This window comes from Trachypithecus francoisi, unplaced genomic scaffold (genome assembly GCF_009764315.1).
Source record: "Trachypithecus francoisi isolate TF-2019V2 unplaced genomic scaffold, Tfra_2.0 Lachesis_group5, whole genome shotgun sequence".
NCBI classification, from domain to species: domain Eukaryota; kingdom Metazoa; phylum Chordata; class Mammalia; order Primates; family Cercopithecidae; genus Trachypithecus; species Trachypithecus francoisi.
In genome coordinates this window covers 102,289,292-102,315,997 of record NW_022681470.1, presented here as the reverse complement: position 1 = coordinate 102,315,997, position 26,706 = coordinate 102,289,292, and the positions used below count along the sequence as shown (strand labels likewise).

Below are 26,706 nucleotides of genomic sequence, written 5' to 3'. Positions count from 1 at the left end.
TTAAATGAGAAAGGATTTCATTTCTTTTCTTTTAAATCTCCTATTTCTTCACACGGTTCAATGTAAAGAGCAATAAATGTTTTAATGCCTAACCTGGAGAGAGGCATGGTTTCTGTTAATATATACTTTCCTCGTTCCTTTTCATTTCCAGGTATCACCATCTTTTACCTAGGAGAGTAGCATGAAGTTGGGGATGCAGGGTGGGCAGAGTAGCGGGAGGGTCAGGAAGGGCGGTGAAGACTGAATGAGTTCTATGTTTCAGGCATGTACAACATGACCTACATATGACATATATTCCCTCACTGAATACTCATCAGAAACCTATCAGGTGGGGGTGACTATTCCCATTTTACTGGTGAGGAAACTTGTTCACAGTCACACTAACTGATTAATGGCTAGGCCTTCTACCAGGGACTTGGCCTTGAAAGTCCTTATCTTTCCACGGAATCAGACAGCCTGAACTCGTCTTGTCGGTGGTACAGCAGAGCACTGGAGCATGGGGTGGTGATACTTGGGAGAGCCCCAGCTTTTTTGGGTTACCTCTTTCTTGCCCAGTCCACATGCAGGGGATTCTCTAGAACCCAGGAGAATCCCTGAGGGGCATCTGAAAGAGTTTGCATGCCTTTCCTAATGGACCTGAGCAGGGCTGAGAGAAACAAAAAATGCATCCAGCCTCTATCAGCTTCAGTGCCAATTTCGTAGAAGGTCTCTAGAACACTCCTGGCTATATGTGTGTTGGCCATTCTGATCATACATAACCCTGCATTTCACCCTTTCAAATCACACAATGAGCCACACCATGGGTTCCTGGGCAAGTAAAGAAAACAAGTGTGAACTTCCCCCAAAATATACCTTCTACTCAGCCCAAAATTAGAAGTCTACTATCCCACGTGCCGAGATTTAACTGCCTCTCTCTCTTCTTTCTCCTTCTCTTCTTTAAATCATATCCTTTCTCCCTTTATTCTTCCATATCCTTAGCCTCTTTCTTCCCTCCATCTCCTCTTTAATCACTGGCTCTCTCATTCTTCTCAATTCCCCTGAAGAGAGGAGGCCAATAAAGACAAGTTTGGTGACTTCAGTGATGACATAGTAATTAACCAATCAGTGAAAACACAGTCAAAAGAAACACTGTCAGGGGCATCAGGGACAGAGCTGAACTGAAGCAGGTGTGGAGGTTGCTGTGGGTCCAGAGTGTGGGGACAGAAGCTGTCTCCCTCTGGACCTGGGTGTATCACAGCAATGATGAGAGTCATACCCAACATCAAAATGGCTTCTTTCTTACACAGGAAATTAACAGATCATTAATCCATTGAATTTGATTACCACAATGGAGTTAGTTTCAGTGTTCATTCTGAAGAGAAAAGGGAACCATATTCTGGCCCAGATCAACAGATTTCCACCACTTTCAAAACCCCAAGGAACAGATAATCAGCACTAGCATCGGGGGGAGTGGCCCTAGGCAGTTGGGTAAGGTGAAAAAGGGAACATCCCTCCTTCCCCAGCCGTGCACAAAATGCAAGAGCCAGCATCTCTCCAGCTCTTGTAAGGTGTGCTCACGATCCATATGTTAATGTCAAGCACCATGGGAATCAACGGAGGGTGGTAGAATCAGGGACAAGAGCCCTTCCCCTGGTTTTTCAGTCTAGTGAAACCCTACACTTATGAAACCACCAGGGCAATTCTCACAGGGAAAGGAAGGAAAAGGACAGAGCTCCAACAGGCAGTGAGGGGAGTTCGAAGAAAGAGACGAGGGGGCCGGATGAGTCAACAGTCTCAACTGAACAAGCACAAAGGCCTCGGAGTGTTGTGGCCAACAAAATATGCCATCCCTTCTTACACCTGAGGGTGCCAAGCAGGCAGAGCTCCTGCACCAAGCCTCGCTGCACTTCACGTGATGCACCACACGGAGGCAGCAAAGGCTAGGAGGGAAGAACAAGAAAGCCTGACCTGGCTGGGATTTTCAAGTCCTTTTTCTCCACCAAGGTGACTTTGCAGGGTACCTAACACAGGATTGAATGAAAGCACGGACCAGTGCTCAGCCACCGGCTTAAGGGCTAGGTGTATGTGAGTACTGAGAATGGAGCTGAGCCGAATTCACTGGGAAAAGCCACAGGAGCCAGTGGGTCTTGAATGAGGCCTTGAATTCCTCGGTCCAGACAGTGGGCATAGCCCAAGCAGTGGTGCAGAGGACAGGGGGCATGAGGAGTCCCCTCACCTCCTGGAAAGCATGTACAGAGGGCAGATGAGAGAGCTCGGGTGCCAGACCAAGCCACAGATTGGATAGGCAGGTTCAGGGGATGGGCCCCAGAACCTGTGATGGACTGGTGAGAACTGGCAGGAAAGTGGCCGGAGGCCAACTCTTATGATGTGAAATCCTGTGATTTCTAAATATTAGTGACTAACTCTAAATTTGAAAAAGAAGTGTGAAGATCTGCTTCGGGAGAGGGATGTGTGGGCTAGTGTTCAAAGTGTATCTGCAATAATTTATATCTTAAAACGTGGTGGCGAGGTGTCAGCAGCAAATCTGTTCATTCTTGGCGATAAGTCCCAAATATACATTATTATATCATATTCTCTGCTTTCCTGTATGGTTAACATAGGTTATAATTTTTTAATAAATTAAATTTGGTGGGGGAAAAATAAGCAAACTAAGAAATCACATTCACAGGCTGGCCCCAGGATTTAAGGTCTCTGATTTTCCACTTCTGCTCCCAGTCTAGTGGTCCAGTGTGGGAGATAAAATAGGAGACATGTTGGGGGCTGTTCACAGTAAATGTGAAGAGTGCCATAAGAAAGGAAAGTGCTTTCGGGAGATCCATTCCCAAAGGGGATTCATGGGGTCCTTGCATTTGGGGTAAATATCAGAAGACGGGTAGGATTTCTACAGACAGGAATGCAAGGAAAAGTATTCCAGATAGAGACAATGGAGTCTGCAAAGACCCAGGATGGGAAAGGGGTCACTTTTAGGGAACAATGAGACCAGACCAGACAGCACTACGCCAAGGGAGAAATGGAAGATACACCTGAAAGACATGCTGGGCACACATAGGATCACCCAGGGCCACCCCTGGAGATGCCCTGCCTGCTTCCCTCACTGACCTCAGAGTAGGAGTTCTGGGTCCCCATTAAGGAAGACTTGGGCCAGACACAGTGGCTCACGCCTGTAATCCCAGCAATTTGGGAGGCTGAGGCAGGTGAATCACCTGAGGTCAGGAGTTCAAGACCAGCCTGGCCAACATGGCAAAAGCCCCTCTCTACTAAAAATGCAAAAAAATTAGCCAGGCAAGGCATTGGCGCCTGTAATCCCAGCTACTTGGGAGGCAGAGGCAGGAGAACTGCTTGAATCTGGGAGGCAGAGGTTGCAGTGAGCCAAGATTGCGCTAATATACTCCAGCCTGGGTGACAGAGTGAGACTGTCTCAAAAAAAAAAAAAAAAGACAACTTGACGTTCAGTTACTTCACACATACAGCATGCCTCATGTTCTCTCAAAAATTGGACTCCACGGGAAAAGAATGTCTCCTTTAGCAATGAATATTGATGGTGATGCAAAAAGCTGGGACATCATTCACTATGAATGGGAATTGTTCAGCTGTCCCTGGAAGATTACCTTGGCACCATTTTGTAGGAGGGACTGAAAGAGATGAACAGGATATTTCAAAAATCTAGGTAAGAAATGAAGGCCTGATTTATGTGTTGGTAACAAAACGGAAGACAGGGGCAACTGAGGAAGGCCTGAGGCAGAATGGCTGCCAGTTTAGACAGCACTGGGTGTGGGCACAGAATTCCCGTGCACCCACATTTTCAAGCCGGACACCTGGATGGCAGCCCCGGACTCCTTCCACCTATCATTCAGCTCTACCAACTTTACCTCCACAACACCTCTTCCATGTGTCCTCTTCCTCCCTGGTAACATCATTCCGACTTTTACCCCCCACAGGCCTCCCTGTCTTGGAGAGTCACCCATGAAACCTACCCTCAGCAGTGTTGCCAGAGTGCTCTCCAAACTAGTCTCACCATGTCACGCCCTTTCTAAAAGTAACCACTAGGGAGAGCCCCAGGACTGTCAGGACTGTCAGGGTGAGCCTGAGCGCCTCAGCATAACATAGAGGGCCTCTGAAGACCTGGGCCCTGCCTAACAACTCCAGACTAATTCTCATCAGTCCCTGCCCTATCACCAGATTCTCCTACTTTGTGCCTCAACAATTTTCCAAACTCAGGGCTTCCTGCATGCAGCATGCTTTTATATCCACCCAGGCCAGTGCATGGCATTCCTTCTGCTTAGAGGGTCCCCAGCTCTCTGGCCAGTGCATCCTTCCCAGCTCCTTATTCACCATCCAAAGCACCTCTTTGTACACCCTCCATGCTTTGTGCATATTTAGTTGCCCTGCCATTAATTTTTCATTTATATGTCCCGTTCCTCACCCCTACACCGACATGTCCTGAGGACAGTAACTCACCATGTCATCTCTCTGTCCCCAGTGACTGACACAAGATAGACACATGGGCTGATGGATGGAAGGATGAAACACAAGTAAACTCAACTGTTAGGACGGAGACAGGAGGTGATGGGGAGTCGGGCAGCAGAATGCTTTGAATGAAAAAGCAAGAAATAATTCAAAGATGAATTTCAAGGTGTCGATGAAACTGAAGAAGCTGGAGCATCATGATGAGAGCTGGGAAAGAGAAAAGCCACACAGTGGGTATGGTGCTGAGAATGAACTCATTTGTGTGATATGAAAAGTGAGTGGGGTTGTGAGAGGCCCGTGAGCAGGGAAAGGGAAAGGCTGATGAAGGCGAAGCCCAGCTGCCAAGGTTATAAAGGGACTGGGAATTAGGTCCAAAACCTGAAATTGTGCAATGCCTAGAGCATTTTTATACTACAAAAAAAGGAAAATCTGCTTTTGAAAATTGAATTCAGAAGAGAATCTCCCACTCTCAGTTGACTCAAGTGAGGACCACGCAACCTCTCCGTCTACATGTGCTTCTTAAGACATCGGGGGACTCTGGTGGAAATTGGAGGGGAGTTCTTTTCCTTTATCTTGGCCCAGGATCCCACCCAATGGGAATGAGCAGGGAATGGAGTCGGCGATCTGAGGCATGAAAGAGGTTCATTATGAAGTGGAGGGGGAAGGCTGGATGGAAAGAAAGTGGCTTGGCCACTCTGTCCCCAAAGGCAGGGGGCACTGGGGTCAGTTGCAGACTCCAAAACAGTCAGTAATCTGTTCTGGAAACATGAAGCTCCCTATTGAACAGCACAATCTTTCCTCAAGAAATGGAAGAACCAGCACTAATGAAGTCAGCCCTTCTTCCAAAACAAGTACTGGTGACAGAGGGGTGGGCGTGAGATGGGCTCTGGGCCTACTGTCATCCTAGCATGAACCCTGGCCACTGAGGTAGGAATACCCTTCTCATGAGCCCGGCCCTAACTCCCTCCCACACCAGCTGGAGTCGTCAAATCCCTGGTGTAGCTCTGAGCAGAGTAGCTCTCTAGGCACACGGATGGTGAGGTCACCCAGGACGTGTGCTTGGCTTAAGGCGCTGCCATGGGACCCCACATTTCATTTTGCACTGATCCCTGTAAAATATGCAGTGAATACTGAATATGAGAACTTCTTTCAGCAGCAGGCAAAATACCTATTGCTGACCTATCGTGGGCAAATGAAAAAAGCTCCCTGGTTCCTACAGGGCACCTCAACATCTTTGCAGAGTTCAGATTTTCGAACAAAGAAAGCTTCATCAGGCATGGCGTGGCACACCTGTATTCCCAGCCTGAGGCTGAAGGGGAAGATCACTCGAATGCAGGAATTCAATGCCGGACAAGACTTCATCTCTACAATTTTTATTAAATTGAAGTTAAAGAAGGATCTAGGGACCTTTATTCCAGCTTTAACTGTGGACTCCTTTCCTTCTTTCATTTTGCCAATGAGGAAAGTGAGGCCTGGGAAGTGAGATGACTTTCCCAGTGTTCACCTAGGCCACTGCCTGTAATGGTGACCTAAGATTTGCTACCTTTCAGATGAAAAGCGGGGGTGAAGGCATAGAACTAGGAGGTTGCCCTACCAACATATTTATAAAGGGCAGGGAGGACCTGGGATGAGACACATTTAGAAAGAGGGCAGAGGGCAGGTTTAACCAGAAGTCAGCTGTCTAATCCATTTGTCTGGTCCATACAGCCCAACCTCCCATCTGAACGTCAGCTTGTGGACGTGGGTGCTGCATACATTAAGACAGGCAGAGGCTTCGTGGCATAGAAATAAAAGTAGCTGGGGGTGAGAGGAACTAAGCAAAGGGGTCAGGAGGGCAAAAAACAAGCAAGTATTCTTTTGTTTTAGAAGCAGAATATTTTTGCAAATAAGAGTGAAGAGTGAAAATCCTGCGTTCTCATTTCAATTTTGCCATTGAAGTTAAGCAAATCTTTTTACCTTCTCGCGTCTGTTTCCTTTCCTGCAAAATGAAGGTTATGGCTCGTTTCTAAGGTCTGTTGCCAGTGACACTGGACTGTAAAAGTGTAAGATGATTTGCATCCTCTGGCACCTGCACACTTCTGCAGCTAAAATTCATAATAACACAGGCCTCCATGTGCTTATTTGTTTGTGTGAAGCCAGAGTTATTTGAGAAAGTGGTTTCCCAGCCTTTCCCTGGCTCTAGTGGCACGTAGCACCTCACTGGGAAAGGGGCATCATACCTCTCCTAGGGTTGTAAAGGATCAAGAAGTGGGGCCAAGTAGGAACCGATTCCCTCCCTCCCTGATATCTGATGACCACTAAATTGCAGAACTTAATGCTGACTTAAATATGTCCTTTTATTTTGGCATTAAGCTATGGATGTTTCCAAGTAGGTTTTAAAATTCTTTGACAATCACTAGAAATTAGAATGGGCAGGGCCAATAAAGACAGTGCCTAGTGAAGAGGAGACAGAAACCCAGAAAAGTCATGTCTTGCTCAACACCACTGCCAGTTCATGCCAAAGCTCTGCCCTGCACACTCCACTCACAGCACACCCTCAAAGGAGATGCAGAACTAGTTACTTCTTTCTTCGTGTTCTCGGGAGAGGGAGGCCACGCCTTGTCACTCCCTCATCACCCTGCCCCAGGAGCTGGAAATCCCAGAAGATTCAGTCCATGTGCACAGCAACTGCCTCTGTCCTCCTTCTGGGATCCCAGGAGCTATGATACAAGAGTTTAGGATGCCCCTCAGCAGCCCCTTCTCTGCAGCACTGAGCATGAACACCTTGTAACTACCTTGCTTCCTAACATTCACCCAAGTCCCTGAATCTTACAAGAGCCTTCATGCTTGTCATTTTGTTTGATTTTCCCACACCTTACACCTGCATCTTTCCATGCACAGATGAGAGCAAGATCAAGAATACCTATAGGGCTTGGTCTAGGCTGCAGCAGCACTGAACAGTGGCTGTGTGAGTCCAGGGAATCTCAGGCTGTGAAGTCATGTCTGTGATTTCTACCAAATCTACTAACTTCAACACAGAAATCAGCAGAGCTACTTCAGCTGAAACCTTGAGGTGACCCTCATTTCAGACAATCGCTAATGCTACCCTTGACAAGAGACATGTCTAGCCAGATCCTTTTCCAGCCCCTTGACAAAGTGAGCTAGCTTTTCCAAGGTCACACACTGTCCTTTCCCTCACCCAACAAAGCCAGCTAAAGTGGACATTGCCTGATTTGCAGCAGTGGTGGGGACTCTGACTTAGAGTTCCAGAGTCCTTGGCAGAGAATCTGCTTAACGCTGAGCCTTTGTTGAATGTACCATCTTGCCCTAGCATAACATGTGAAGTCTTGACATGAAATTCCCCCCTGTCCACCTCTCACCCCCTGCAGCCCCAGAGGCCAAATCCTTAAATTCATACTTATAGTTGGCAAAATCATTCACCCCAAGCAGGTTGGGCTGGCAGGAAACAAAATCAGCCTTCACCTTCGCCCTTAAATGGTGTTGGAATGTGTAAGCATCTGTACCTCTCTCATGCCTGTCTCCCTAGCACTGAGCACTATATCCGGCACTTGCCCACTCAGCTGAGGGGTGAAATTCCCAGGGTCTCTGCTCTTAATGAGACACAGCCCTGGGGCCTGTGGAAAGCCAGTCATACACAGATGGTATCAGACACCCAAGCGGGGCTGGGCACGGCGGCTCATGCCTGTAATCCCAGCACTTTGGGAGGCCAAGGCGGGCGGATCACAAGGTCAGGAGATCGAGACCATCCCGGCTAACACGGTGATACCCCATCTCTACTAAAAATACAAAAAATTTGCTGGGCGTGGTGGCAGGGGCCTGTAGTCCCAGCTACTCAGGAGGCTGAGACAGGAGAATGGCGTGAACCTCGGGGGTGAAGCCTGCAGTGAGCCGAGATCATGCCACTGCACTCCAGCCTGGGCAACAGAGGGAGACTCCATCTCAAAAAAACAAAACAAGAACACCCAGGTAGAACCACTCCCTACCTCAGCCCCTGATGCTTTCAGAAATGCATCTCAGTGGAGTGTCTTCAGTGAATGAAAGAATGCATGGAACCGCTTCCAGCGAATCCCTGGTCTCCAGGAACTGGCGTCTGGCAATTCCTTTACTCAGGTTGGAAATCCTTCAAATATATGTGTCGGAATGCCAACTAGAACACTGCACGTACACTGACACCTTTTTCAACTTTCTTAAAATCATGGGGCAACGTGGTATCTGGAACACCTTGCCGCCCACCTCACCGGCTTCCAAAGCTGAGCATTCCTGACTGCTGAAATGAGGCAGGGCACCGGCTGGATGCAGAGAGCATTGTGAACAGTGGCCTGGATCTCAAGGGAGCAGCTGGAAATTGAAACCTATTGGAATGTGCTTTGGGTTAGCAGAGATGACCTTGAAACCACAGTCTAGCAGAAGAAATCTGCAATCTACGGGGTACTTGCAGCTGTGACAGGGAGAGAGGAGCACTCACTAGGCAATTCGTGCTGGAGACTGGCCAGCTGTGCCCCTCCCCTCCCACAGGGGCAGAGAGGACGGAAATTATGTGAATGCCAAGGGCAGCTGAGCAAAGGAGTCATGCCTGGCGTTTTGCTTTATTAAGTGAGCTGAGTTGGGGGAATGAAGATCTGAGAGAAGCGGAAGAAGGCTGACTGAGTGGCGAAGACGGTGAAGGCTAGCAGCAGCCTTCCACACTTATTCCATTGTCATCAGATGGACAGCCAAGACAGGTACTTTTCCTGGCTCTTACTTATTATAGTCATTATTTGGAGCAGCTGTGTGAAAGGTGGCCCACCAGGAGCAAACAAAGTATGTTGCACCTTGCATTGCCCTTTGCCTCCATACTCCCCAGCAGAGGAGAAGATTTGAGCCTTACATATTATTATACTTACTGTAATCCCCAAGAAAGAATGGGGGGGTCTCTAATTGGTCCTACAGAGTTCTCAACCCTGTTTGCCCATTAAAATCACCTGGGGAGTTTCTATAAAACTACAGGAACTTAGGCCTCACTCCAATTAATCGCTCTCTTCATTTAAAAGGCAAACAATCCAAAAAGCTCTCCAAGGTTAAGAAAATCTGTAGCTTAAACTAATCAAACCTCAAGAATTCCAGGTTGACCAGGTATAGTTTTTCTTTTTTTTTTTTTTTTTTTTTTGAGACGGAGTCTTGCTCTGCCGCCCAGGCTGGAGTGCAGTGGCCGGATCGCAGCTCACTGCAAGCTCCGCCTCCCGGGTTTACGCCATTCTCCTGCCTCAGCCTCCCGAGTAGCCGGGACTACAGGCGCCCGCCACCTCGCTCGGCTAGTTTTTGTATTTTTAGTAGAGATGGGGTTTCACCGTGTTAGCCAGGATGGTCTCGATCTCCTGACCTCGTGATCCACCCGTCTCGGCCTCCCAAAGTGCTGGGATTACAGGCTTGAGCCACCGCGCCCGGCCCAGGTATAGTTTTTCTAATCGGAATGTGGGCAGAGGCCCACTCACAGCAAATTCAGGGTGAAGTAGCACAGATACTATGCAAATGTGCCTGGGTATGGGTATGACTGTATTCTAACGCAACTTTATGTACAAAAATATGCAGGGCAGATGTGGCAGTTTGTCAACCCTCGTTCTACAGGAACATAGCTTCCATAGGTAGAGCTGAGTGGCATTTAATGTGTGTCAAAGAAGAATGACATGGTAAAAGACTGATATGGATTTAATGACAAATATTCCATATTGGTTGCTGAACACCAGAATGCTGTCCAAGGAACCATCATTAAATAAAACAACCTGAAAATAAGGCAATTCTCACATATACAAGCACACTCACACACAAAACCTGTTACTTTTAGGATCATTAAATTATTCACTATTTTAACAAACAGCTGTAAAATAACATTACAGTGAAGAAAAATGTGCACAAACGTCAGAAACACAGTTTAGATTGTCTATGAACACCGTTCCTTAATTTGCATTTTTTCACATATGTACAGTCTCTTGATTGTAAAGAGACCACATGGCTCAAGGGGTTAACTTCTCATTTTCTCCTTCCAACTCGGAGCTCAAGATTTAATCAAAACCATTTAGCCTATTTAAACTGCTCCAGGTTTTGCTTAGTAAAGAGCAGCAGAAGAAGACTGCTCTTCACCAAATTCTCCAGGAAACAAATAATACACTTGCTTCCACCATCATTAACAAGTTGGTGGGAAAAGTCCTCAGATTAACGTTTTCAAGGGTGAACCGCAGTTAACAGGGTTTGCCAAAGAAATATTATTCTAAAACTAGATAGAAGAAACAACCTCCTGAATGCATTTAACCTCACTTAATGCAGATAAGTTCCCTGAAGAACTGTAAGAAAAAATGGAATCACATTTTAAATGCACCAATAGAGTCGGGTGTTGGTAGCTGGATTGTTTTCTTCTGCTAAGAATTTGCTCATAGAAGGGATATCAAAGTAGCAGCTGACTCTCTTATCCATGGTAATAGAAATAACGAGAGAGGTAAACGAAGTCCAAAGATTCCCACTGCCACTAAACTATTTTACATTAGCTTCACTCTCCACTCCCTGTTGAACCCATTCTCTAAAGTTGCTGATATGTAGTATATTTGATGCAGACGAGACCAGGCATAGCAATGGCAGCAAAAAAAATAAATAAATAAAACGGATAATCAATCCATGAATAATCAAAAGGTGGATGAGATTTCATAGGCACAGACTTAAGAGAACTTAAAACAGCTGGAAGAGGTAGATGTACATGGAAAGAAACCCACGAAGCAGTAAGATTACCTAAAAATTGGCTATATTATTTTCAGGTGGGTCTAATATGCTTAGTATTCAGATTACAAATCAGAATTCAAAACGGACACTTGCTTTGCTTGTATTACTCCTGACTAAAAGAAAACGAGAATTAATGTCATTCAAAACTGTCTACAGTTTGAAAACCTATTTGCATTTGTGAATAACAATAAATTGATTCAGAGGGCAAGATCAACAGGCATTATACAAGCCCAGAATTATCAGGATTTGTAAGTGTTTTTATAACCACAAAAACATGCTTTCCTACAGTCCCCAAAGAGGTTCTTTACTAGAATACAACTGATCAAGTATAAATTACTAGCATCCACAGAGACTTTGCTAAAACTGTAAAAACAATCTCGTAGCTTTTTTTCCCCCTTCAACTGTGTCCAATATTTTGTGAAGATGCTTCCATGAAATGTGTAGGGTAACAATCACTAGTGAAGAAAACAAGACCGCTTTCCACAACTCTAACTTCTAAAGGCTAACCTAGGGCAGGGATCTTCAGCATAAGTAACTGAAATCTACACAAGAGTCATCTAACTACAGCCCCCTACTAGAAATAGAACACAGCTAGGATACCCTAATTAGGCGACAAAGACCAGCTTTGTCAATAAGGACATGTTTGGCCCTTCTAGGCTAGCCTTAAGTTTTTCATCAAGCATAAGAATTTTCAGTGTCCTTATTTTATTATATAAATCATGACAGGCAAGTCTTTCTAGCAGCTGAGCTGGAGAATGCAAAAGGTCAGGCTACAATTATTCACAACTGTCCTCAGCCTCTCTTCAGGACAGTCTGCACGCTCCTGTTCCCAGGCCTTCCCTAAGACAGGGGTCATAATACTGATCTAACTCACAATGATGTGAGAAACAACTAACAATTATTAAAAAGCATAAAGCACTTTGCAAATATCAAAGTGCTATTTTGGCATCTATATAACAACCAGAAAACATTCATTGTTTGTGCTATTTGGCAATTTTGCATTTACACCTCTCCCTGACTGGGCTCTCCTGGGTAGAGCCTTGAGATTTCTACTGTGCCTCCACATGCAGGAAAAAGACATTCTTACTTAGACTAGATCCCTCATATGCATGGAGGTGGGGGTTAGTGGAAGTCACTAACAAATGCTAAGCGAAGGCAAATGAGACCAAGGAGTTTTGCATCCCAACAATGTCAACACTTCCCTCGATTTCTCACATAAAGGCCAGCAAAACTGCGAGCTAGTTGACTTTTAGCAGGTCACTGGGCAACTGTTGATGGTCTAAAGTTCACCTGAAACACCTACATCAAGGTGAGGTGCAAAAAGGAAAGTCACACAAAGCTGTGATTGTTCCTTTTCCCTGCACTTAAAAGACCACAGTTGAGACCTGAAAGAAATACTGGGTGTGGCACACACCTGGGATCGGGCGAGGGCGGGAAAGGGGGGTCATCCAGGTAAACCACCTTGACCCAGCATGAAGCTAGATTATTTTCAAGGGAGTAGCAAGGAACCCGGAACAAAATCAGGATTTCCCACATCTGAGAACCAGTTATAAATGAATTTGTAAACCCCAGACATTGCCCCTTGAAATGAGAGTGCAGCGTTTTTCAGCCCACTTTCCCTTGGATGCCTCAAAATAGCAGCTAACTGTGGCTCAGAGAAAGGAAAAGTACATTAAATATCCTTTCCTATGTGACAAGGTTCCCCTACTTTTTGTGAGACAACAGGTGATGTGCGGAGACCGGGCAAACTCTGGCTTACCACTTGGTGGAACCAAGATAGAATCACTTATACTTGGTTTTATTTTGTCCCATAGCCCTCATTTATACCCTCTCCCTGCAGACTCCTACAGGCCATCGCGGCCTACCCTAGTCTATTGCCCGCCATCCTGTTCCCACCCCAGCCCACGAACTGCCCTTCCTCAAGGTCCTCAAAGCGCCTGGTCCTCCAAGCTCTTCACCCCCTACAGCGTGTATTTAAGGAAGTCATCATCCCAAGCGCATCTCCTGAACATTTCTTCCATGGAGAGGAGGCAAGTATAGCACCGGGAAAGAACAACTCTTACTCAACCCTCCTCCCACTTCAGGAAACCCCGAACACCAAAGGCTCCCCAGTCACTCTCAGATTGTCCCTCCCGCCCCTTCCCCATTTCCTTCCCCTGGGTCAGTCCCAGGACATCTACCCCCTAAAGGCTCCCCAGAGGGCAGCCTCCCTTGGACCCAGACCCTAGCACAGGTGCAGCTTCTGGTGCTGCGCGAGGTGCGTTTTGTAGCGGAAGCCTTTGCCGCAGCCCGCGCACTTGTGCGGCTTGTTGCCCGTGTGGATGCGGCGGTGGCGGATCAGGTGGGAGCTCTGGATAAAGCTCTTGCCGCACTCGATGCACGTGTAAGGCTTCTCGCCCGTGTGCGTGCGCTGGTGCTGGGTGAGCGTGGAGAAGTCGCTGAAGCGCTTCTCGCACTGGCCGCAGCGGAAGGGCTTCTCGCCGGTGTGCACACGCAGGTGGTTCACCAGGTGCGAGTTACGCCCGAAGCCCTTCCCGCACTCGCGGCACACGTAGGGTCGCTCACCCGAGTGCGTGCGCTTGTGCGTGAAGAGGTGCGAGCTGACGCTGAAGGTCTCGCCGCACTCGGAGCACATGTAGGGCTTCTCGCCCGTGTGCACGCGCTGGTGCTTCACCAAGTCCGAGCGCCAGCTGAAGCGCTTGCCGCACTCGCCACAGCCGTGGGGCTTCTCGCCCGTGTGGATGCGCTGGTGGTTGGCCAGGTGCGAACGGCGCACGAAGCCCTTGCCGCACTCCCCGCAGGCGAAGGGCCGCAGCGCTGCCGCCCCCGCGCCGCTGGCAGCCGCGTGCGCGCGCCGGTGGCTCAGCAGGTGCGAGCTGAGGCTGAAGGCCTCGCCACACTCGGGGCACGGGTAGGGCTTCTCGCCCGTGTGCAGGCGCCGGTGCTTGAGCAGGTCGGCGCGCCAGCTGAAGCTCTTGCCGCAGTCGGCGCACAGGTTGGGCCGCTCGCCCGTGTGCAAGCGCAGGTGGTTGGTCAGGTAGGTGTTGCGGCTGAAGCCCTTGCCGCACTCCCCGCAGCGGAAGGGCTTTTCGCGCGGTGGCCGGGCCAGCGGGGACCCGGCTCCGAAGCCCCCCGCCACACCCACCCCCATCATGCCCACCATCGCGTCGCACTCGCCAGCCAGGCCGAAGGGCTCCAGGCTGGCGGCAGCAGCGGCCTCCGCCAGGCGGTGAATGCGCTGGTGCTGCAGGAAGGCGGCGCCGGGACTGAAGCTCTCCCCGCAGTCGGGGCAGATGGTGGGCGCGTCCATGATGCTGGCCACCAGGCTATCCAGCTCCCCGAGGTCCATAGCCATGGGGTGGTGGAGCCGGTGGAAGCGGCGGTGGGCGGGCTTGTCACCTCGGTGCCGAGTCCCCAGGGAGAGGTGTCGCCTCCAGGGAAGTACGGGAGGGGCCGGCTGCTCCTCTTCCTCCTCCTGCCGGTTCTTCCCAGCACTCTCGTCCACCTCCCGGAGGCTCCGGGATATGCTGTCAGACTCAGACAGTCCTGGGAACATCGCCATGTCAGCTACACCAGATTGGGCATCCTCTTCCCCACGGACAGGAACGCCTTCTTCCTCACTCAGCTGTCCGCCTGCAACAGAAAAAGGTGGCAGTGGGGGATTACGATATTTGGCATTCAAAAGGTAAGCCCAGAGGAAACCTCAGTAATAAAACTGTGATACCCTTCCCCAGGCACTTAGGATCCCTGCCCCTTCAAGGCCCCCTGAGAGTGGAGCCTCTCTCAACTGGATCCTGCAGGGAAAGGCCTAAAGGAAAGTGCACTCATTGACCCCTCTGCCCACCAGTTCTTCAGGCAGCTGCCTCAGGCCCAGGCCCCACTAGCTGGACCCGAAGCACTGCCTAGCAGAGCCATCTGAAGGCCTGACTGCCTGTGTTCAGGATAGTCAAGTCTGTGCCAGGTGGGACACTCCCTAAGAGCGCAGGAGAAAAGGTTTACTCACTCCAAGAGCTACCAATGCCTTTTCAGATTCTAGTCTCAAAAGACAAGAACAGTCTGCCAACCTGAGAAAGACCACCTGGCCTAACCAGGCCCTGGACTAATTTTTTCTTTTTTTCTTTCTTTTTGAGACAGAGTCTTGCTCTGTCGTCCAGGCTGGAGTGCAGTGGGGCGATCTCGGCTCACTGCAACCTCTGCCTCCTGGGTTCAAGCGATTCTCCTGCCTCAGCCTCCTGAGTAGCTGGGATTACAGGCTCATGCCACCACACTTGGCTAATTTTTGTATTTTTAGTAGAGATGAGGTTTCACCATGTTGGTCAGGCTGGTCTCAATCTGCTGACCTCGTTTTCCGCCCACCCCGGCCTCCAAAGCGCTGGGATTACAGGCGTGAACCATCGTGCCCGGCCCCCTGGACTAATTTTTAAAGTACATTTGGTCAGTCTGAAACAGCTTATGGTGAACCAAAAAACTGAACTCACCTTCAGGACTTTACTATGGGTCAGGGAGGAGGATAGTAGTAGGGAATAGAGAAAGAGATTACAGAACCTAGAGCTGGTGAGCCCAGGTTAGACGCTGGTCCAGGACACACACCTGTTGGTCTCTGGCTGCGTATCCCCAAGCAGAGGGAAGATGCTGAGATGTGAAAGGCCTCACATGTGCCCTCCTTCACATGCTTGTGTGCACTGCGGAGGAGGGCAGCAGGGAGTCTGGGACTGTGTCACGGGGAAGGAATGTAACCTCGCAGTCCTAGCCATAAAGTATTTTAGCTCATTTCTGTCCCCAGAGCATGCACTGAGCAGTAATGAATGCCCAAAGACGGAAACAAGGAGGTGGGTGGAGGCCCAGCGTTCTCTCTTTCAGGTCAGTAAGAGTAAGGCATTTAGCAGAGGCCATGGGCACTTTGGGAATTAGCCACATGAACCTAGGCAGGTCACTTACCACTGAGTTGACTTATCTGCAAAGGGAGATGGGAACATAACTGTAAACATCTGGATACTTCCTATTTGCACAGTACTGTGCTTAGTAACTCTATACACAGCAACTCATTTAACTCCCAGAAACCCTGTGAGGTGGATTCTAATACTACCTGGTTAATTCTACTGTAGTGTTGTTCCAGGGGTTCATTTATAGCCGCATTCTCTACACTGTAAAGTACTATGCCACTGAGTGAGCCTCTTCACAGCTCACCTCAGACTGGGCTGAAGAAAAGGATCTCTTCAGGCTAACACGAGAAAGGCAAGTCAGTACAGAATCCCGCTTAATGGTCCTCTCTAGGTAACTCCCTTACAGAGAATGCTGTCCCTGGTTAGGATTCTAGAGGAGCTAGAAGTAAGTGTAAATGGGGCAAGTTGCATAGAAATCCCAGCTTTCTCCTCACCTGTGCAGGTGTCAGGCACTGCTTCCCTGTGCCTTGAGTCCTGTGGGTTAGAGCCCATCTCTGGCTCCAGATGGCCTTCTCTCTTGTTTGTGTCCTGTGGATTAGAGCCCATTTCTCTTTCTTCTGGGTCCCCTTCCCTGTCCTCAGAGTCCTCAAAATCGGAACCCATCCCTTTGTCTTCCGAGTCCTGGTGTGCACAGACACCCTGATTATCTTCTTGTTTCATCCAGGAAGAAAAGGGCAAGGGAGGTGACCAGGAATCCCTGCTCCAGAAAAACACAAAGAAAGGTCATGTCAGTCTGGTCTCATCCCCTCACCACGTCTAGTCTTAATTTCCAAGTCAAATAAAATGTACAGAGTTCCAAGCCCCAGATGGCAAACCTCCACTTCACTCCACATTTTAAAATAAACAAGTGAGTGCAAAGGAGGGTGGACTGGGTGGCAGGAGAACAGTGACAACCTCACTATGAGGTTGGATGCCAACTCTCACTGGACCAAATCTTGATCTTCTGGGTATGATATGGATGTCTATTAGTGTTGTTTTCTAGTTTAACAGTGAAGTAGCTGTTCCCATTTTTACAGGTGAGAAAATGCAAAACTCAAAAAGAAGAGGCCACTAGCCCAAGGCTACATAACTTATAAGCACCAGAGCGGGGATTAAGCAATTGTGCTGCCTCAAAGTTCCATGCTTTTCATACTCTTATTAATTTAAGCTTGTTCTCCAGCCCACAGCAACCTTGCAAGTATTTTGGTTATCATGCAAGTATGTTGGCTAATTTAAGGAGCCAGAGAAAAAGTACATCAAGACACAAGTATAACAGAAGCATCAAGTATAGTAACTTCTTGTCTGAGACCATGTCACCAACAGCACCACCAACCTGGCTTTGTAGTAAGGATCTGCTTTGTAGGGAGGAGTGAGCCAAGGTGATTCAAGTAGGCCTCGTGGGGTCAGGAATAAGAGGTACAGGTGACCCTCTATATTAGAAGCCATCTCTATCATCCTAATTACATATTTTACAGTATCCTAATTGCAGAGAACCCTTAACAGGAACATACACCAGAGATAACTGGTAACCCCTCTACAGAAAAGGCCAACATGTGAATCATAGGGAGAAAATGACATCAGATTCCTAAGCCTTTTGTAGATGTCAGGATAACATTTCAAATTTAAAGGGCCCCCTGCCAAGACTGAGCAGTTGAGCCAAAAATAATTTATTTCTGCCATCCATCACTCCTACAGCTTAGCTCCAGGCAGCCAAACAGTTTCTAGGTCGAGGATCTTGGACTATAACTTTGAAGAGACTAGCTCTCTGCCTCAGCAGTCCCCAAACAGCAAGAACATGGCTGAGCAAGATGCCCCTTTCTTGGCTGGGAGCTTTTCTTGCCTCTGCGGAGGCCTTCTCTGAGGTGGCCCTGGTTCTACAGAGCCTTTGGAATGGTAAGCTGGAGTTCCAGGCAGCGGAAGTTGGAAATTCCAGCTGGGTCAGCCTCACTGTAGAGAGCCCAAAGCAAGTCAATTAACCTCTCATTGTTCCAGTGTCCTCATGAGTGGAAGAAGGGTAATGCTACTTAACCTTTCTCACAGGGAGGGTGTTAGAAGGAAACTAATGAAAAAGCACTTTGGAAAATATTGCAGACAGTAACTGATGCTTTGAGTTTTACAAGCATGTAATACACACATTTTTCCTCTTAAGTCCTGATGCCATTCCAGCGTACCCCAAAGACGTGCCACCCACTCTGTAATTTTGGCAGATGCATCACCATATTAGACTCTTTCTGAGAGATGATGATATACTCCCTAAATTAGAGGGAACATCAAGCCCTTTCCTTTAATGTCTTAGGATATGACTGTGTCTGAGGTTGGTCAGTCAACAGGTCCTGAAATGCAGTTGAATTCCTTTAGAATGTATACTGTTTAAAATGCCAAGTTTCCAACATTTGGAGATTTCTTGTCTAAGACAGTAGGAGAAAAATCTCATTAAAGCTGTAAACATTTTAAGAGGTATACTCCGTGACTACTGACCCCAAATCACTTCTGCCCATCAATCTTGCCTCTTTGGAGCTCAGATACAATGGACAAGTACATCCCTTGAGTCTGCATATATAATACACCTGCAAGTGGATAGGCAAGAGTAGGGTCATCAAACATGACCTATTGATTTGCTAGTAGTGAAAAACTGCAGGCGTTGGCAGGGTGGGGGGCAGGGGACAGGGGGAGTTAAGAGGGGACCAATCAATGGTTTCTACCAATCAGAGACCAGCAGGAGGGTTCTGTGTCAATAAAGTTAAATAAGCATGTCATCAGAAACTCCTAAAACTAAAATGGCAAGGTACAGTACCCAGCATGGCACAAAAGGGACTGCAGCACTCCATCCTGAGGGACAGGATTTAGGAGTCCAATCTGGGAAAAAGGGAGCAGGGCTTCACTTCTAAGCCCTTTTAGGGACAGGCTTCTTAGGGGGCACCTCAGACATAGCAATAATAGAACACCAGAATGTTCTGATTTGTGATTTATTGGGAACCGAGATATCAGATATTAAATGTGGAAACATGGTTCGCTAGATTTAAAGGCAGGGAAAGGGGAGAGCCAGAGTGAGTTCCCCACTTACGGCTGACATATGAAGAGTTCACAGTGCTGCCTCAGAATTAAGGCAGGTTCTGAGCTCCGAAGGGAGTAGTACTTCCTGATCCTTATTTTCATTTAGACTAGGGGAGGGAGGATTAAGTGTGCTCTGAAAAGAGCTTGAAGTTCCTGTCACCCAGATACCATTCATGGGACAACAACTAAAATTTGTTTAAAAATGCATTATGTTAGTGCAAATCTGGAAATCTGCATGCCCAGTAACACGGATTCAGTTCCATTCACACTAGCACATCATGGGTTTTAGGCAGTTGTCAGGTAATGGAGAAGGTTATTTAGAGGTTAGGAAAGGTGATCACGATACAATTATATGAAAAGCAGCTGGTTTGAAAAATACTTCATTTTGGCTTATATGCATACTAACATGTATACTTACACATGTATACACAGATCAGAGAGGAAGATCAGAAGTTTATTAAAATACTAAGCATCTTGGTCACTTTGGGGGCTTTGCAGCTATTAACTCATTTGATGTTAACGTAATAAAGTAGGATATTTCCAACTTCACAGATAGGAAATGGGCACAGAAGTGACTAGTCCGAAGTCATACACATTATAAACTGCAGAGCAGGGATACATACTTTTGCAAGTCTAGCTCCCGTACACACATTCTTAACCAGAAGCTGGTATATAGTTTGAGAAGACTTGTCCTCTTTGTACATCTGTATTTTCTACATAAACAGGTATTTTTTAATCAGAAAAATAACCAACTTTGTTTTTAACATGATAGAAGATGTTAAAACTACAATTACTCTAGAAGTAACAAAAAGGAAGACAAGGGCAGGAGTTGTGATAACCTCAGTCTAGAAAACTTAATATTCAAAAACACCAGACACCATGGTATAAAGTGTCAGATATTCAGGCATATTTTGTTCCAGCTCCTTTCCCATTCACTCTCAAAAACTAGCAACATGTTTTCCTAGGCAAGGCTGGAGCTGGATATCCAATGGGCAGCGGGGCAGTGTGATCGCTTTGTGGCCAGATTGACCTGGGTTTGAATCCTCTGCTCTTTGCCAGCCACTTTACCTTGTACAAGTTTCTCAGCCTTACTGAATCTCAGATTCTGCATCCATAAGAACAAGGATGCTGCCTCCTACCTTGCAGGGTTGTTTCTCGAGCCACAGAAATTAATGTTTATAAAAGCTGCTGGCATGTTAGAGACACAATAAATGGTAGTTATAACTATGATGAAACTTCAACCAGCTTCTTAAGAAAATTATACACACCCCCATTCTAAACTGGGGGTCACCTATTCACAGCTATGTTCATGGAGAATGGCCTTTGGCAAGTACAAACGGCTTCCCCCAGCCTTGCTGCTAAAGGTTCTATTAATGAACAACTCACAACGTGGATTCAAGAACCAGGGAGGGACTAGTTGCTTAAGGGAGCTAGGTAGAGGGAGAAAGGTTTAATTCCAAATTCAGTTAGTTTTCAGCTGCTGATTGCCCATCCTGTAAACAGAGTATAGGCCTAAAGCTAAATAGGGTGTGGGTGCCTGGTTCAGTAAACTCTGACTTACACCATCTGTAAGGGAGCCCTCCTTCCCCCAATAAGAAGAAATAGAAGTTTAAGGGGGGAAAGCAATAGCGTGGTGGGCACACAAAACTTAGTTCTACATCTAGTTGTAATCACTGAGGAAGACAATTCTGGTTTATGGCCAACACAACCATTGTGCTGTGTGACTTTTAAGCGTTTGCCCCCTTCGGGCTTCTGTTCCATGAGAAGGTTGGGTTTGAATGTTCCTGAGTCCTCTTCAAGCTTGTCATATGACACACAGGTGAGTTGATCCAGGAAGGCATCATTGTCAGTTTCATTAGACATTTCCAGCTCCAGCTTGTTAATCCACACAGCAAACTCTTTATCCCCAAACATTCCACCACCACCATCACAAAACCTTTTTCTTGGATGCAGATCACTTCAGGGTGGGATTGGGCAACTTCAACAAGACTGCTCAAATCCTGGTTTCTAGAACTTGTGATATTTTCATGTCCCTTTCCCCACCTCCATTTCAAAAAAGTAAGGCCTATCACCAGGAAAATGCTCAAGAGCCTTCTAGATAAAATCAACCCCACTTGAAAGAAAAATCAGATCACTTTGAAGACACTGCTACAGAGCAGAGGTGAATGTGATAAAGTATCTCTAAAAAGAGAAAAAGTCTCCAGCCTGGGCAATAGAGCAAGGTCCCTTCTCTACAAAAACTTTTTTTTTTTTTTTTTTTTTTTTGAGGCGGAGTCTCGCTCTGTCGCCCAGGCTGGAGTGCAGTGGCCGGATCTCAGCTCACTGCAAGCTCCGCCTCCCGGGTTTACGCCATTCTCCTGCCTCAGCCTCCCGAGTAGCTGGGACTACAGGCGCCCGCCACCTCGCCCGGCTAGTTTTTGTATTTTTAGTAGAGACGGGGTTTCACTGTATTAGCCAGGAGGGTCTCGATCTCCTGACCTCGTGATCCGCCCGTCTCGGCCTCCCAAAGTGCTGGGATTACAGGCTTGAGCCACCGCGCCCGGCCTCTACAAAAACTTTTTACAAAATAGCTGAATGTGGTGCCACATGTCTTTAGTCCCAGCTACTTGGGAAGCTGCGGCAGGAGGATCACTTGAGCCCAGGAGTTCCAGGCTGCAGTGAGCTAAGACTGCCCCCAGCTTCCCCCGCACTCCAGCCTGAGAAACAGAGCAAGACCCCATCTCAAAAAAAAAAAAAAAAAAAAAAGAGGAAGGGAGGGAATGAGGTGGGAAGATGGGGGAGGGTAACTGAAGCCAGTAGCAGAGCCAGAATTACAATTTAAACCAAGTTCATTGGCACATTCTCCAAATCCCCCACTTTGGGGCTACTTGTAAAATCTATCCCTATTGAACAAGAGCCCCACCACTTTGTGGATTTAACCTAACTTCCTATGAAGAGGTTAGGGCAGAGGAATATACACATCTCCCCCGCCTTCCTAGATTTTACATAGAAACCAAGGCCAAAAATAGTACCAAGTCTCCCAGCCTTTAAAAGATAAAGCAGGGGCGCAGCTCCTGCCTCGCTGGGGCAGCCTTCTGCGCGGACCCCACGCGGTCACGCGGCCCCTGGCCTGGATGGCGCCGCGGAGGCGGTGTCGCCTTGGAGCGGACCTAAGCACCTTCCAATGCACTGCAGTGGGTCCATCTCCTTTGACTCCAGTAACTGAGAGGTAAATCAGGGTGACCCATTTGACGTGTAAAGAACACCGAGGCCAGAGAAACTGAACCCCAGGCGGCGTCTCTCTCAGGTAGAGGCAGCGGGTGTTCCCCTCCGCTGGCTCCTAGAAGGGACAAATGGCCAGCGCGTTAGGACTGGAAGAGGAAGGTCAGTCCCCAGCGAAGCAGCGCGGGCCGCACCTGGCAGCCTCGACCAGCAGGGACGGCCAGTTCCAGAGCAGATCACTCCCCGCCCCCGCTTGGGCCCCGCCAGCCCCCAGGGCAGAGGGCGGAAGAGTCATGTGCCGCGGAGGCCGCTGCCAGGTGGCGGGGAGCCAGGCCTGCAGGGCTGTCATGTCAGTGGAAGGAAGCGGCCCGGCGGGCGGCGGGCCAGGAGCTGCTCCCACTCGGGCCTCCAGAGTGCACCTCGTTTCCTGTCTCCCACTCATTTCGAGGGTCCCTTCCCTACCTCCTCAGAGGGACGCAGGGCCGGCCAGCAGCAGCTGGAGGCTTCCTCCCTCCTCTTCCCACGCCCCCCTGCCCACCACTATTTCCCAAGGGAGAGCTTCCCTAGCAGAATCCAGGCGGGGACACCCGATTGGGTAGAGTGCTGGAAAAACAGTTTCAGCCTGCGGTTTCAAAAGGCTGAACTCATGACCACAACTGGGGTCTAACCAGAGATTCCAGGGGGTTAATCATTTGTCCATCTTCAGCACCAACTGGGTGAAAAGTCAGCTAGCCTCTCAGGGGATATGATCATCAGGGTCCTGCCTCCTCACTGGGAAGTTTATGGTCAAAAGGAACCCAAAGGGCAAAGAAAGCCACCTCGCCTTATTTGCAGGGGATGCGTCTACTGAGCAAGGGGTAAGCACCTTACACAGAATGTGTTCACAACCAAACGTGGCAGGCGAACTTCCCCTCAGCTGACTTTGTCAAGCACAAACCCAGACTGCCCAACCCAAAATGCCAGCCACCCAAGTGGCAGACTGCTGCATGAGGGTGAACATTAATTCCAGACAGGGACAGCCAAAAGATTACTGCACCGAAGTGTTGCCCACTCTCCAGACAAGAGAAGCTAAAATAATATGGTTTCTGCCTTGTGGTTACTGCTTTTTTACCTGGAGAAGGAAGCCCAAGTTGGAAAAAGAAGGCTCAAAACCAAGGCAACAGAGAAATCAACCTGCATCCCCATGGGTCAGCACCAGTCTGAGGCTCCTTCCCATCTCTGTGATCAGGAATAGCACAAATGCCCTTGGGGTCAGGCATTTCCTGTCCATCGGTTGGGTTAGGGCCCCTCAGTTTGACCTGAGGGCCTCAGCTTATCACAAATGCCAATCCTCCACCACCACCCTATTCCTCCTGCACAAAATAAGAATTAGTACAGTGCAGACACAGATCCTAAGAGCCCTCAGAGTTAGACTATCTGCCCTCAGCTGAGAAGTCACAAAAGCTAAAGGTTTTCCTGTTGGCATTTACTGTCCATGTTTTACATTTAACTGATTAGAATCTTCTGCGACATAAATCAGGGTGATCCATTTTCCTGTATATTTTCCTTATATACAGGAAATCCTTCTGTTCATGGTTTTTTATTTCCTGTGCTCCACCACCACTACTGTTTTACACCCTCAGCTGTTTTATTTCGTAAGAGAAACTTTGGGCAGCCCTCAGACTTATTATCTCTAGACACTTTCTCAGCAGCTGGCTCAAATGTTCCATGTTTGCATTTCAGCAAATCACAGACCTTGGAAATTCCTTCGTTCAACCTTCTTTTACAGAGATGAAACTAAGGCTAAAAAGGGAAAGTGACTGAAAGTCAGGTTTTACTAGAAGAGTTGTGGCCAGACTCTCAATTTTGCTGATGGTGTTCTCCAATGATCTTTGCATCACTTTAATATAAAACACATCTTCAAAAAAGAGCCAGATAAATCGAGGACATATACTTGTCTTTTTTTTTTTTTTTTTTTTTTGCACACTGATTAATCAGGGTCCTCCTGAGAAAGAACCAATAGGATGTGTGTGTGCGTGTGTGTGTGTGTGTGTGTGTATAGAGAGAGAGAGAGATTGACTTATCATAAAGAACTGGCTCATGCCATTATGAGGTCTGGCAAGTCCAAAATCTGTAGGGTGGGCTGACAGGCTGGAAACCCAGGAGAGCAGATGCAGAAAATTCCTCTGAAGATCAGTCTGTTTGTTCTATTCAGGCTTTCAACTGATTAGATGAGGCCCACCCACATTATGGTGGGTAATCTACTCAAAGTCCACTGATTTATATGTTATCCTCATCTAAAAAAATCCTCACAAAAACACCCGAAATAATATTTGACCACAAATCTTGGCATTCTGTGGCCCAGCCAAACTGACACATAAAATTAACCATCATACATACTGTAGCTTAAAAGTGTAGTCTGCAGTAATTGCATCATATTTCAAAATTTACTCATATAAACATTTTTCATGAAAACCATTACTACATACAGATAGTCGAATAGAGTCTCAGGGTATATGTGCTCTAGAGGACAGCAGGGAAAAATCAAGATTAATCTTAAAGATCTGCACAGCCACATGTGTGTATTGTCTGGATTGGGGTCCTAGTTGTGTAACACTCCTGCAGCAGAAAGACATGCAATTTAATCATGTATTTCACTGAAGGACAAAAGAGAAAACAGGCTAAGACTGCACCAGGGGTTTATGTGAGATATGGGAGTTGTTAACAAACAGCCTTGTTCTGGGAAAGTTGATGCTGGAATCCCATATTAATGTTGCCAGATGGGGCCAGGTGACCTCAGGAAGTCTTTTCCAACCCAGATGATTTTGCTATCATATTTCCACTGTAATGAATAGCCCTCAAGAGAATGCTTATCATAGCAAATAAGGAGAGAGGGGTGTTGAGGCCAAAGGACTTGAGGCATACATTCAATCACCCCAGCTTCCCACTGTAGATTCAACAACAACAAAAAAAACTGCTCTTCCAATTCTTTGCCCAAAATAACTGTTTGGTGTTGTTGATGAAGAATGGCTGGCGTGTTCCAGCCCAGCGCATTTCAGCAGTGGGTAAGTGACACCTCTCCTTATAATCTGCCAAGATATCTTCCAAAAAGAAAAAACAGGAATAAAAACGTAAAGAAGTCACCTGATGCCTGAATTTTCCTGCCTACCTGTTAACCTCTACAGCTAGTTTTCGGCATGAAGTAAAACTTTGCATACACTTAAAAACATGTTTTAAATAATTACATACCTGTTACTCTTATTTCCTTAAAAATTACAGATTATCAGCAAAAACCAGATCATAGGAAAGTATGTAACACACATGATCCACTTTCTTCAATAACAATGCAACAGTGACAAAAATGGCAAAGAAAGGGGAAAGAAGAGAGAACTGTAGGTCAAAAAACATAAACAATATCAACCAACCCCAATATGTTGACCTTATTTGAATGCCAACTCAAACAAACAAATTACAGAAACAAATTATAAGATAACTGAGGAACTGTGAATATTAATTAGATATTTGATATCAAGAAACTTCATTTTGTCAGGTGTTGGTACTGAGATTAAGTGTACAAAGAGTTCTTGTATCTTTAAGAGACATATAATGAAATATTTACAAGTGAAATGGTTAAGTCTAGAATTTGCTTCACCATAATTCCTGGGCAAAAGGGAATGCGCTGGGGTACAGATTAAGCAATATTGGTCATACATTGACCACCATTGAAGCTGGGTGGTGGTATATGTAGGCTTATTATACTACTCCATCTACTTTTATATATTTACTAGAAAACTTACTAATAAAAAGTTTTAAAATGAATAATTATATTTTTTCTGAAATTTTGGGTTATTTATGTTCATTTAAGTTCTGGCCAGAACATAATAAAATATCAGTGATTTCCATAAAAGGAGTAGCCTGCTTTTATAAATCATGCCGAAACAAGAGTGGTTACGAGGCTTAATACTGAATAAAGCTCATGGGAACTGGGAGAAGGGGCAATGGAGCAAAGATACTAATAGAAACTTAAGTTTGATGCTTTTTGCTCTTTTTTAAAATGAGATAAAGGAATAGCTGTTATGTTCAAAATAGAATCAGATTCTGTTTCCATTTTCATCTACTTTTATATTTCCAAACAACCAAAAAAGGATCCTGCCCACCAGAACTTGTTTATTTCCACCATTAATGCGGCAACTCTACACTCCAAACCAAGAAGGAATAAACTGGATTAGGAGTCCTAGTTGTGACAATTCTATGAGGGGAATGCTTTATCCCCAGGACAGACAAACTAATGAAAGGATGTGAGTGTCCAGTAGGTTAAGTACATCAATAATTGGTC

The 26,706-nt window shown here is 46.9% G+C and overlaps 1 protein-coding gene across 1 annotated transcript in view; it reads right to left on the bottom strand.

The window, feature by feature from the left end:
* Positions 1-10,134: 10,134 nt before the first annotated feature.
* Positions 10,135-26,706, bottom strand: part of ZNF697 (zinc finger protein 697) — a 29,431-nt gene continuing 12,859 nt past the window's right edge. The window contains exons 2-3 of the mRNA XM_033197102.1: positions 16,592-16,854; positions 10,135-14,847 (exon numbers count right to left, since the gene is read on the bottom strand). Coding sequence (XP_033052993.1) covers positions 13,439-14,847; positions 16,592-16,817 — 1,635 coding nt within the window. The 5' untranslated portion in view covers positions 16,818-16,854 and the 3' untranslated portion in view covers positions 10,135-13,438. The remainder of the gene's footprint in view (positions 14,848-16,591; positions 16,855-26,706) is intronic.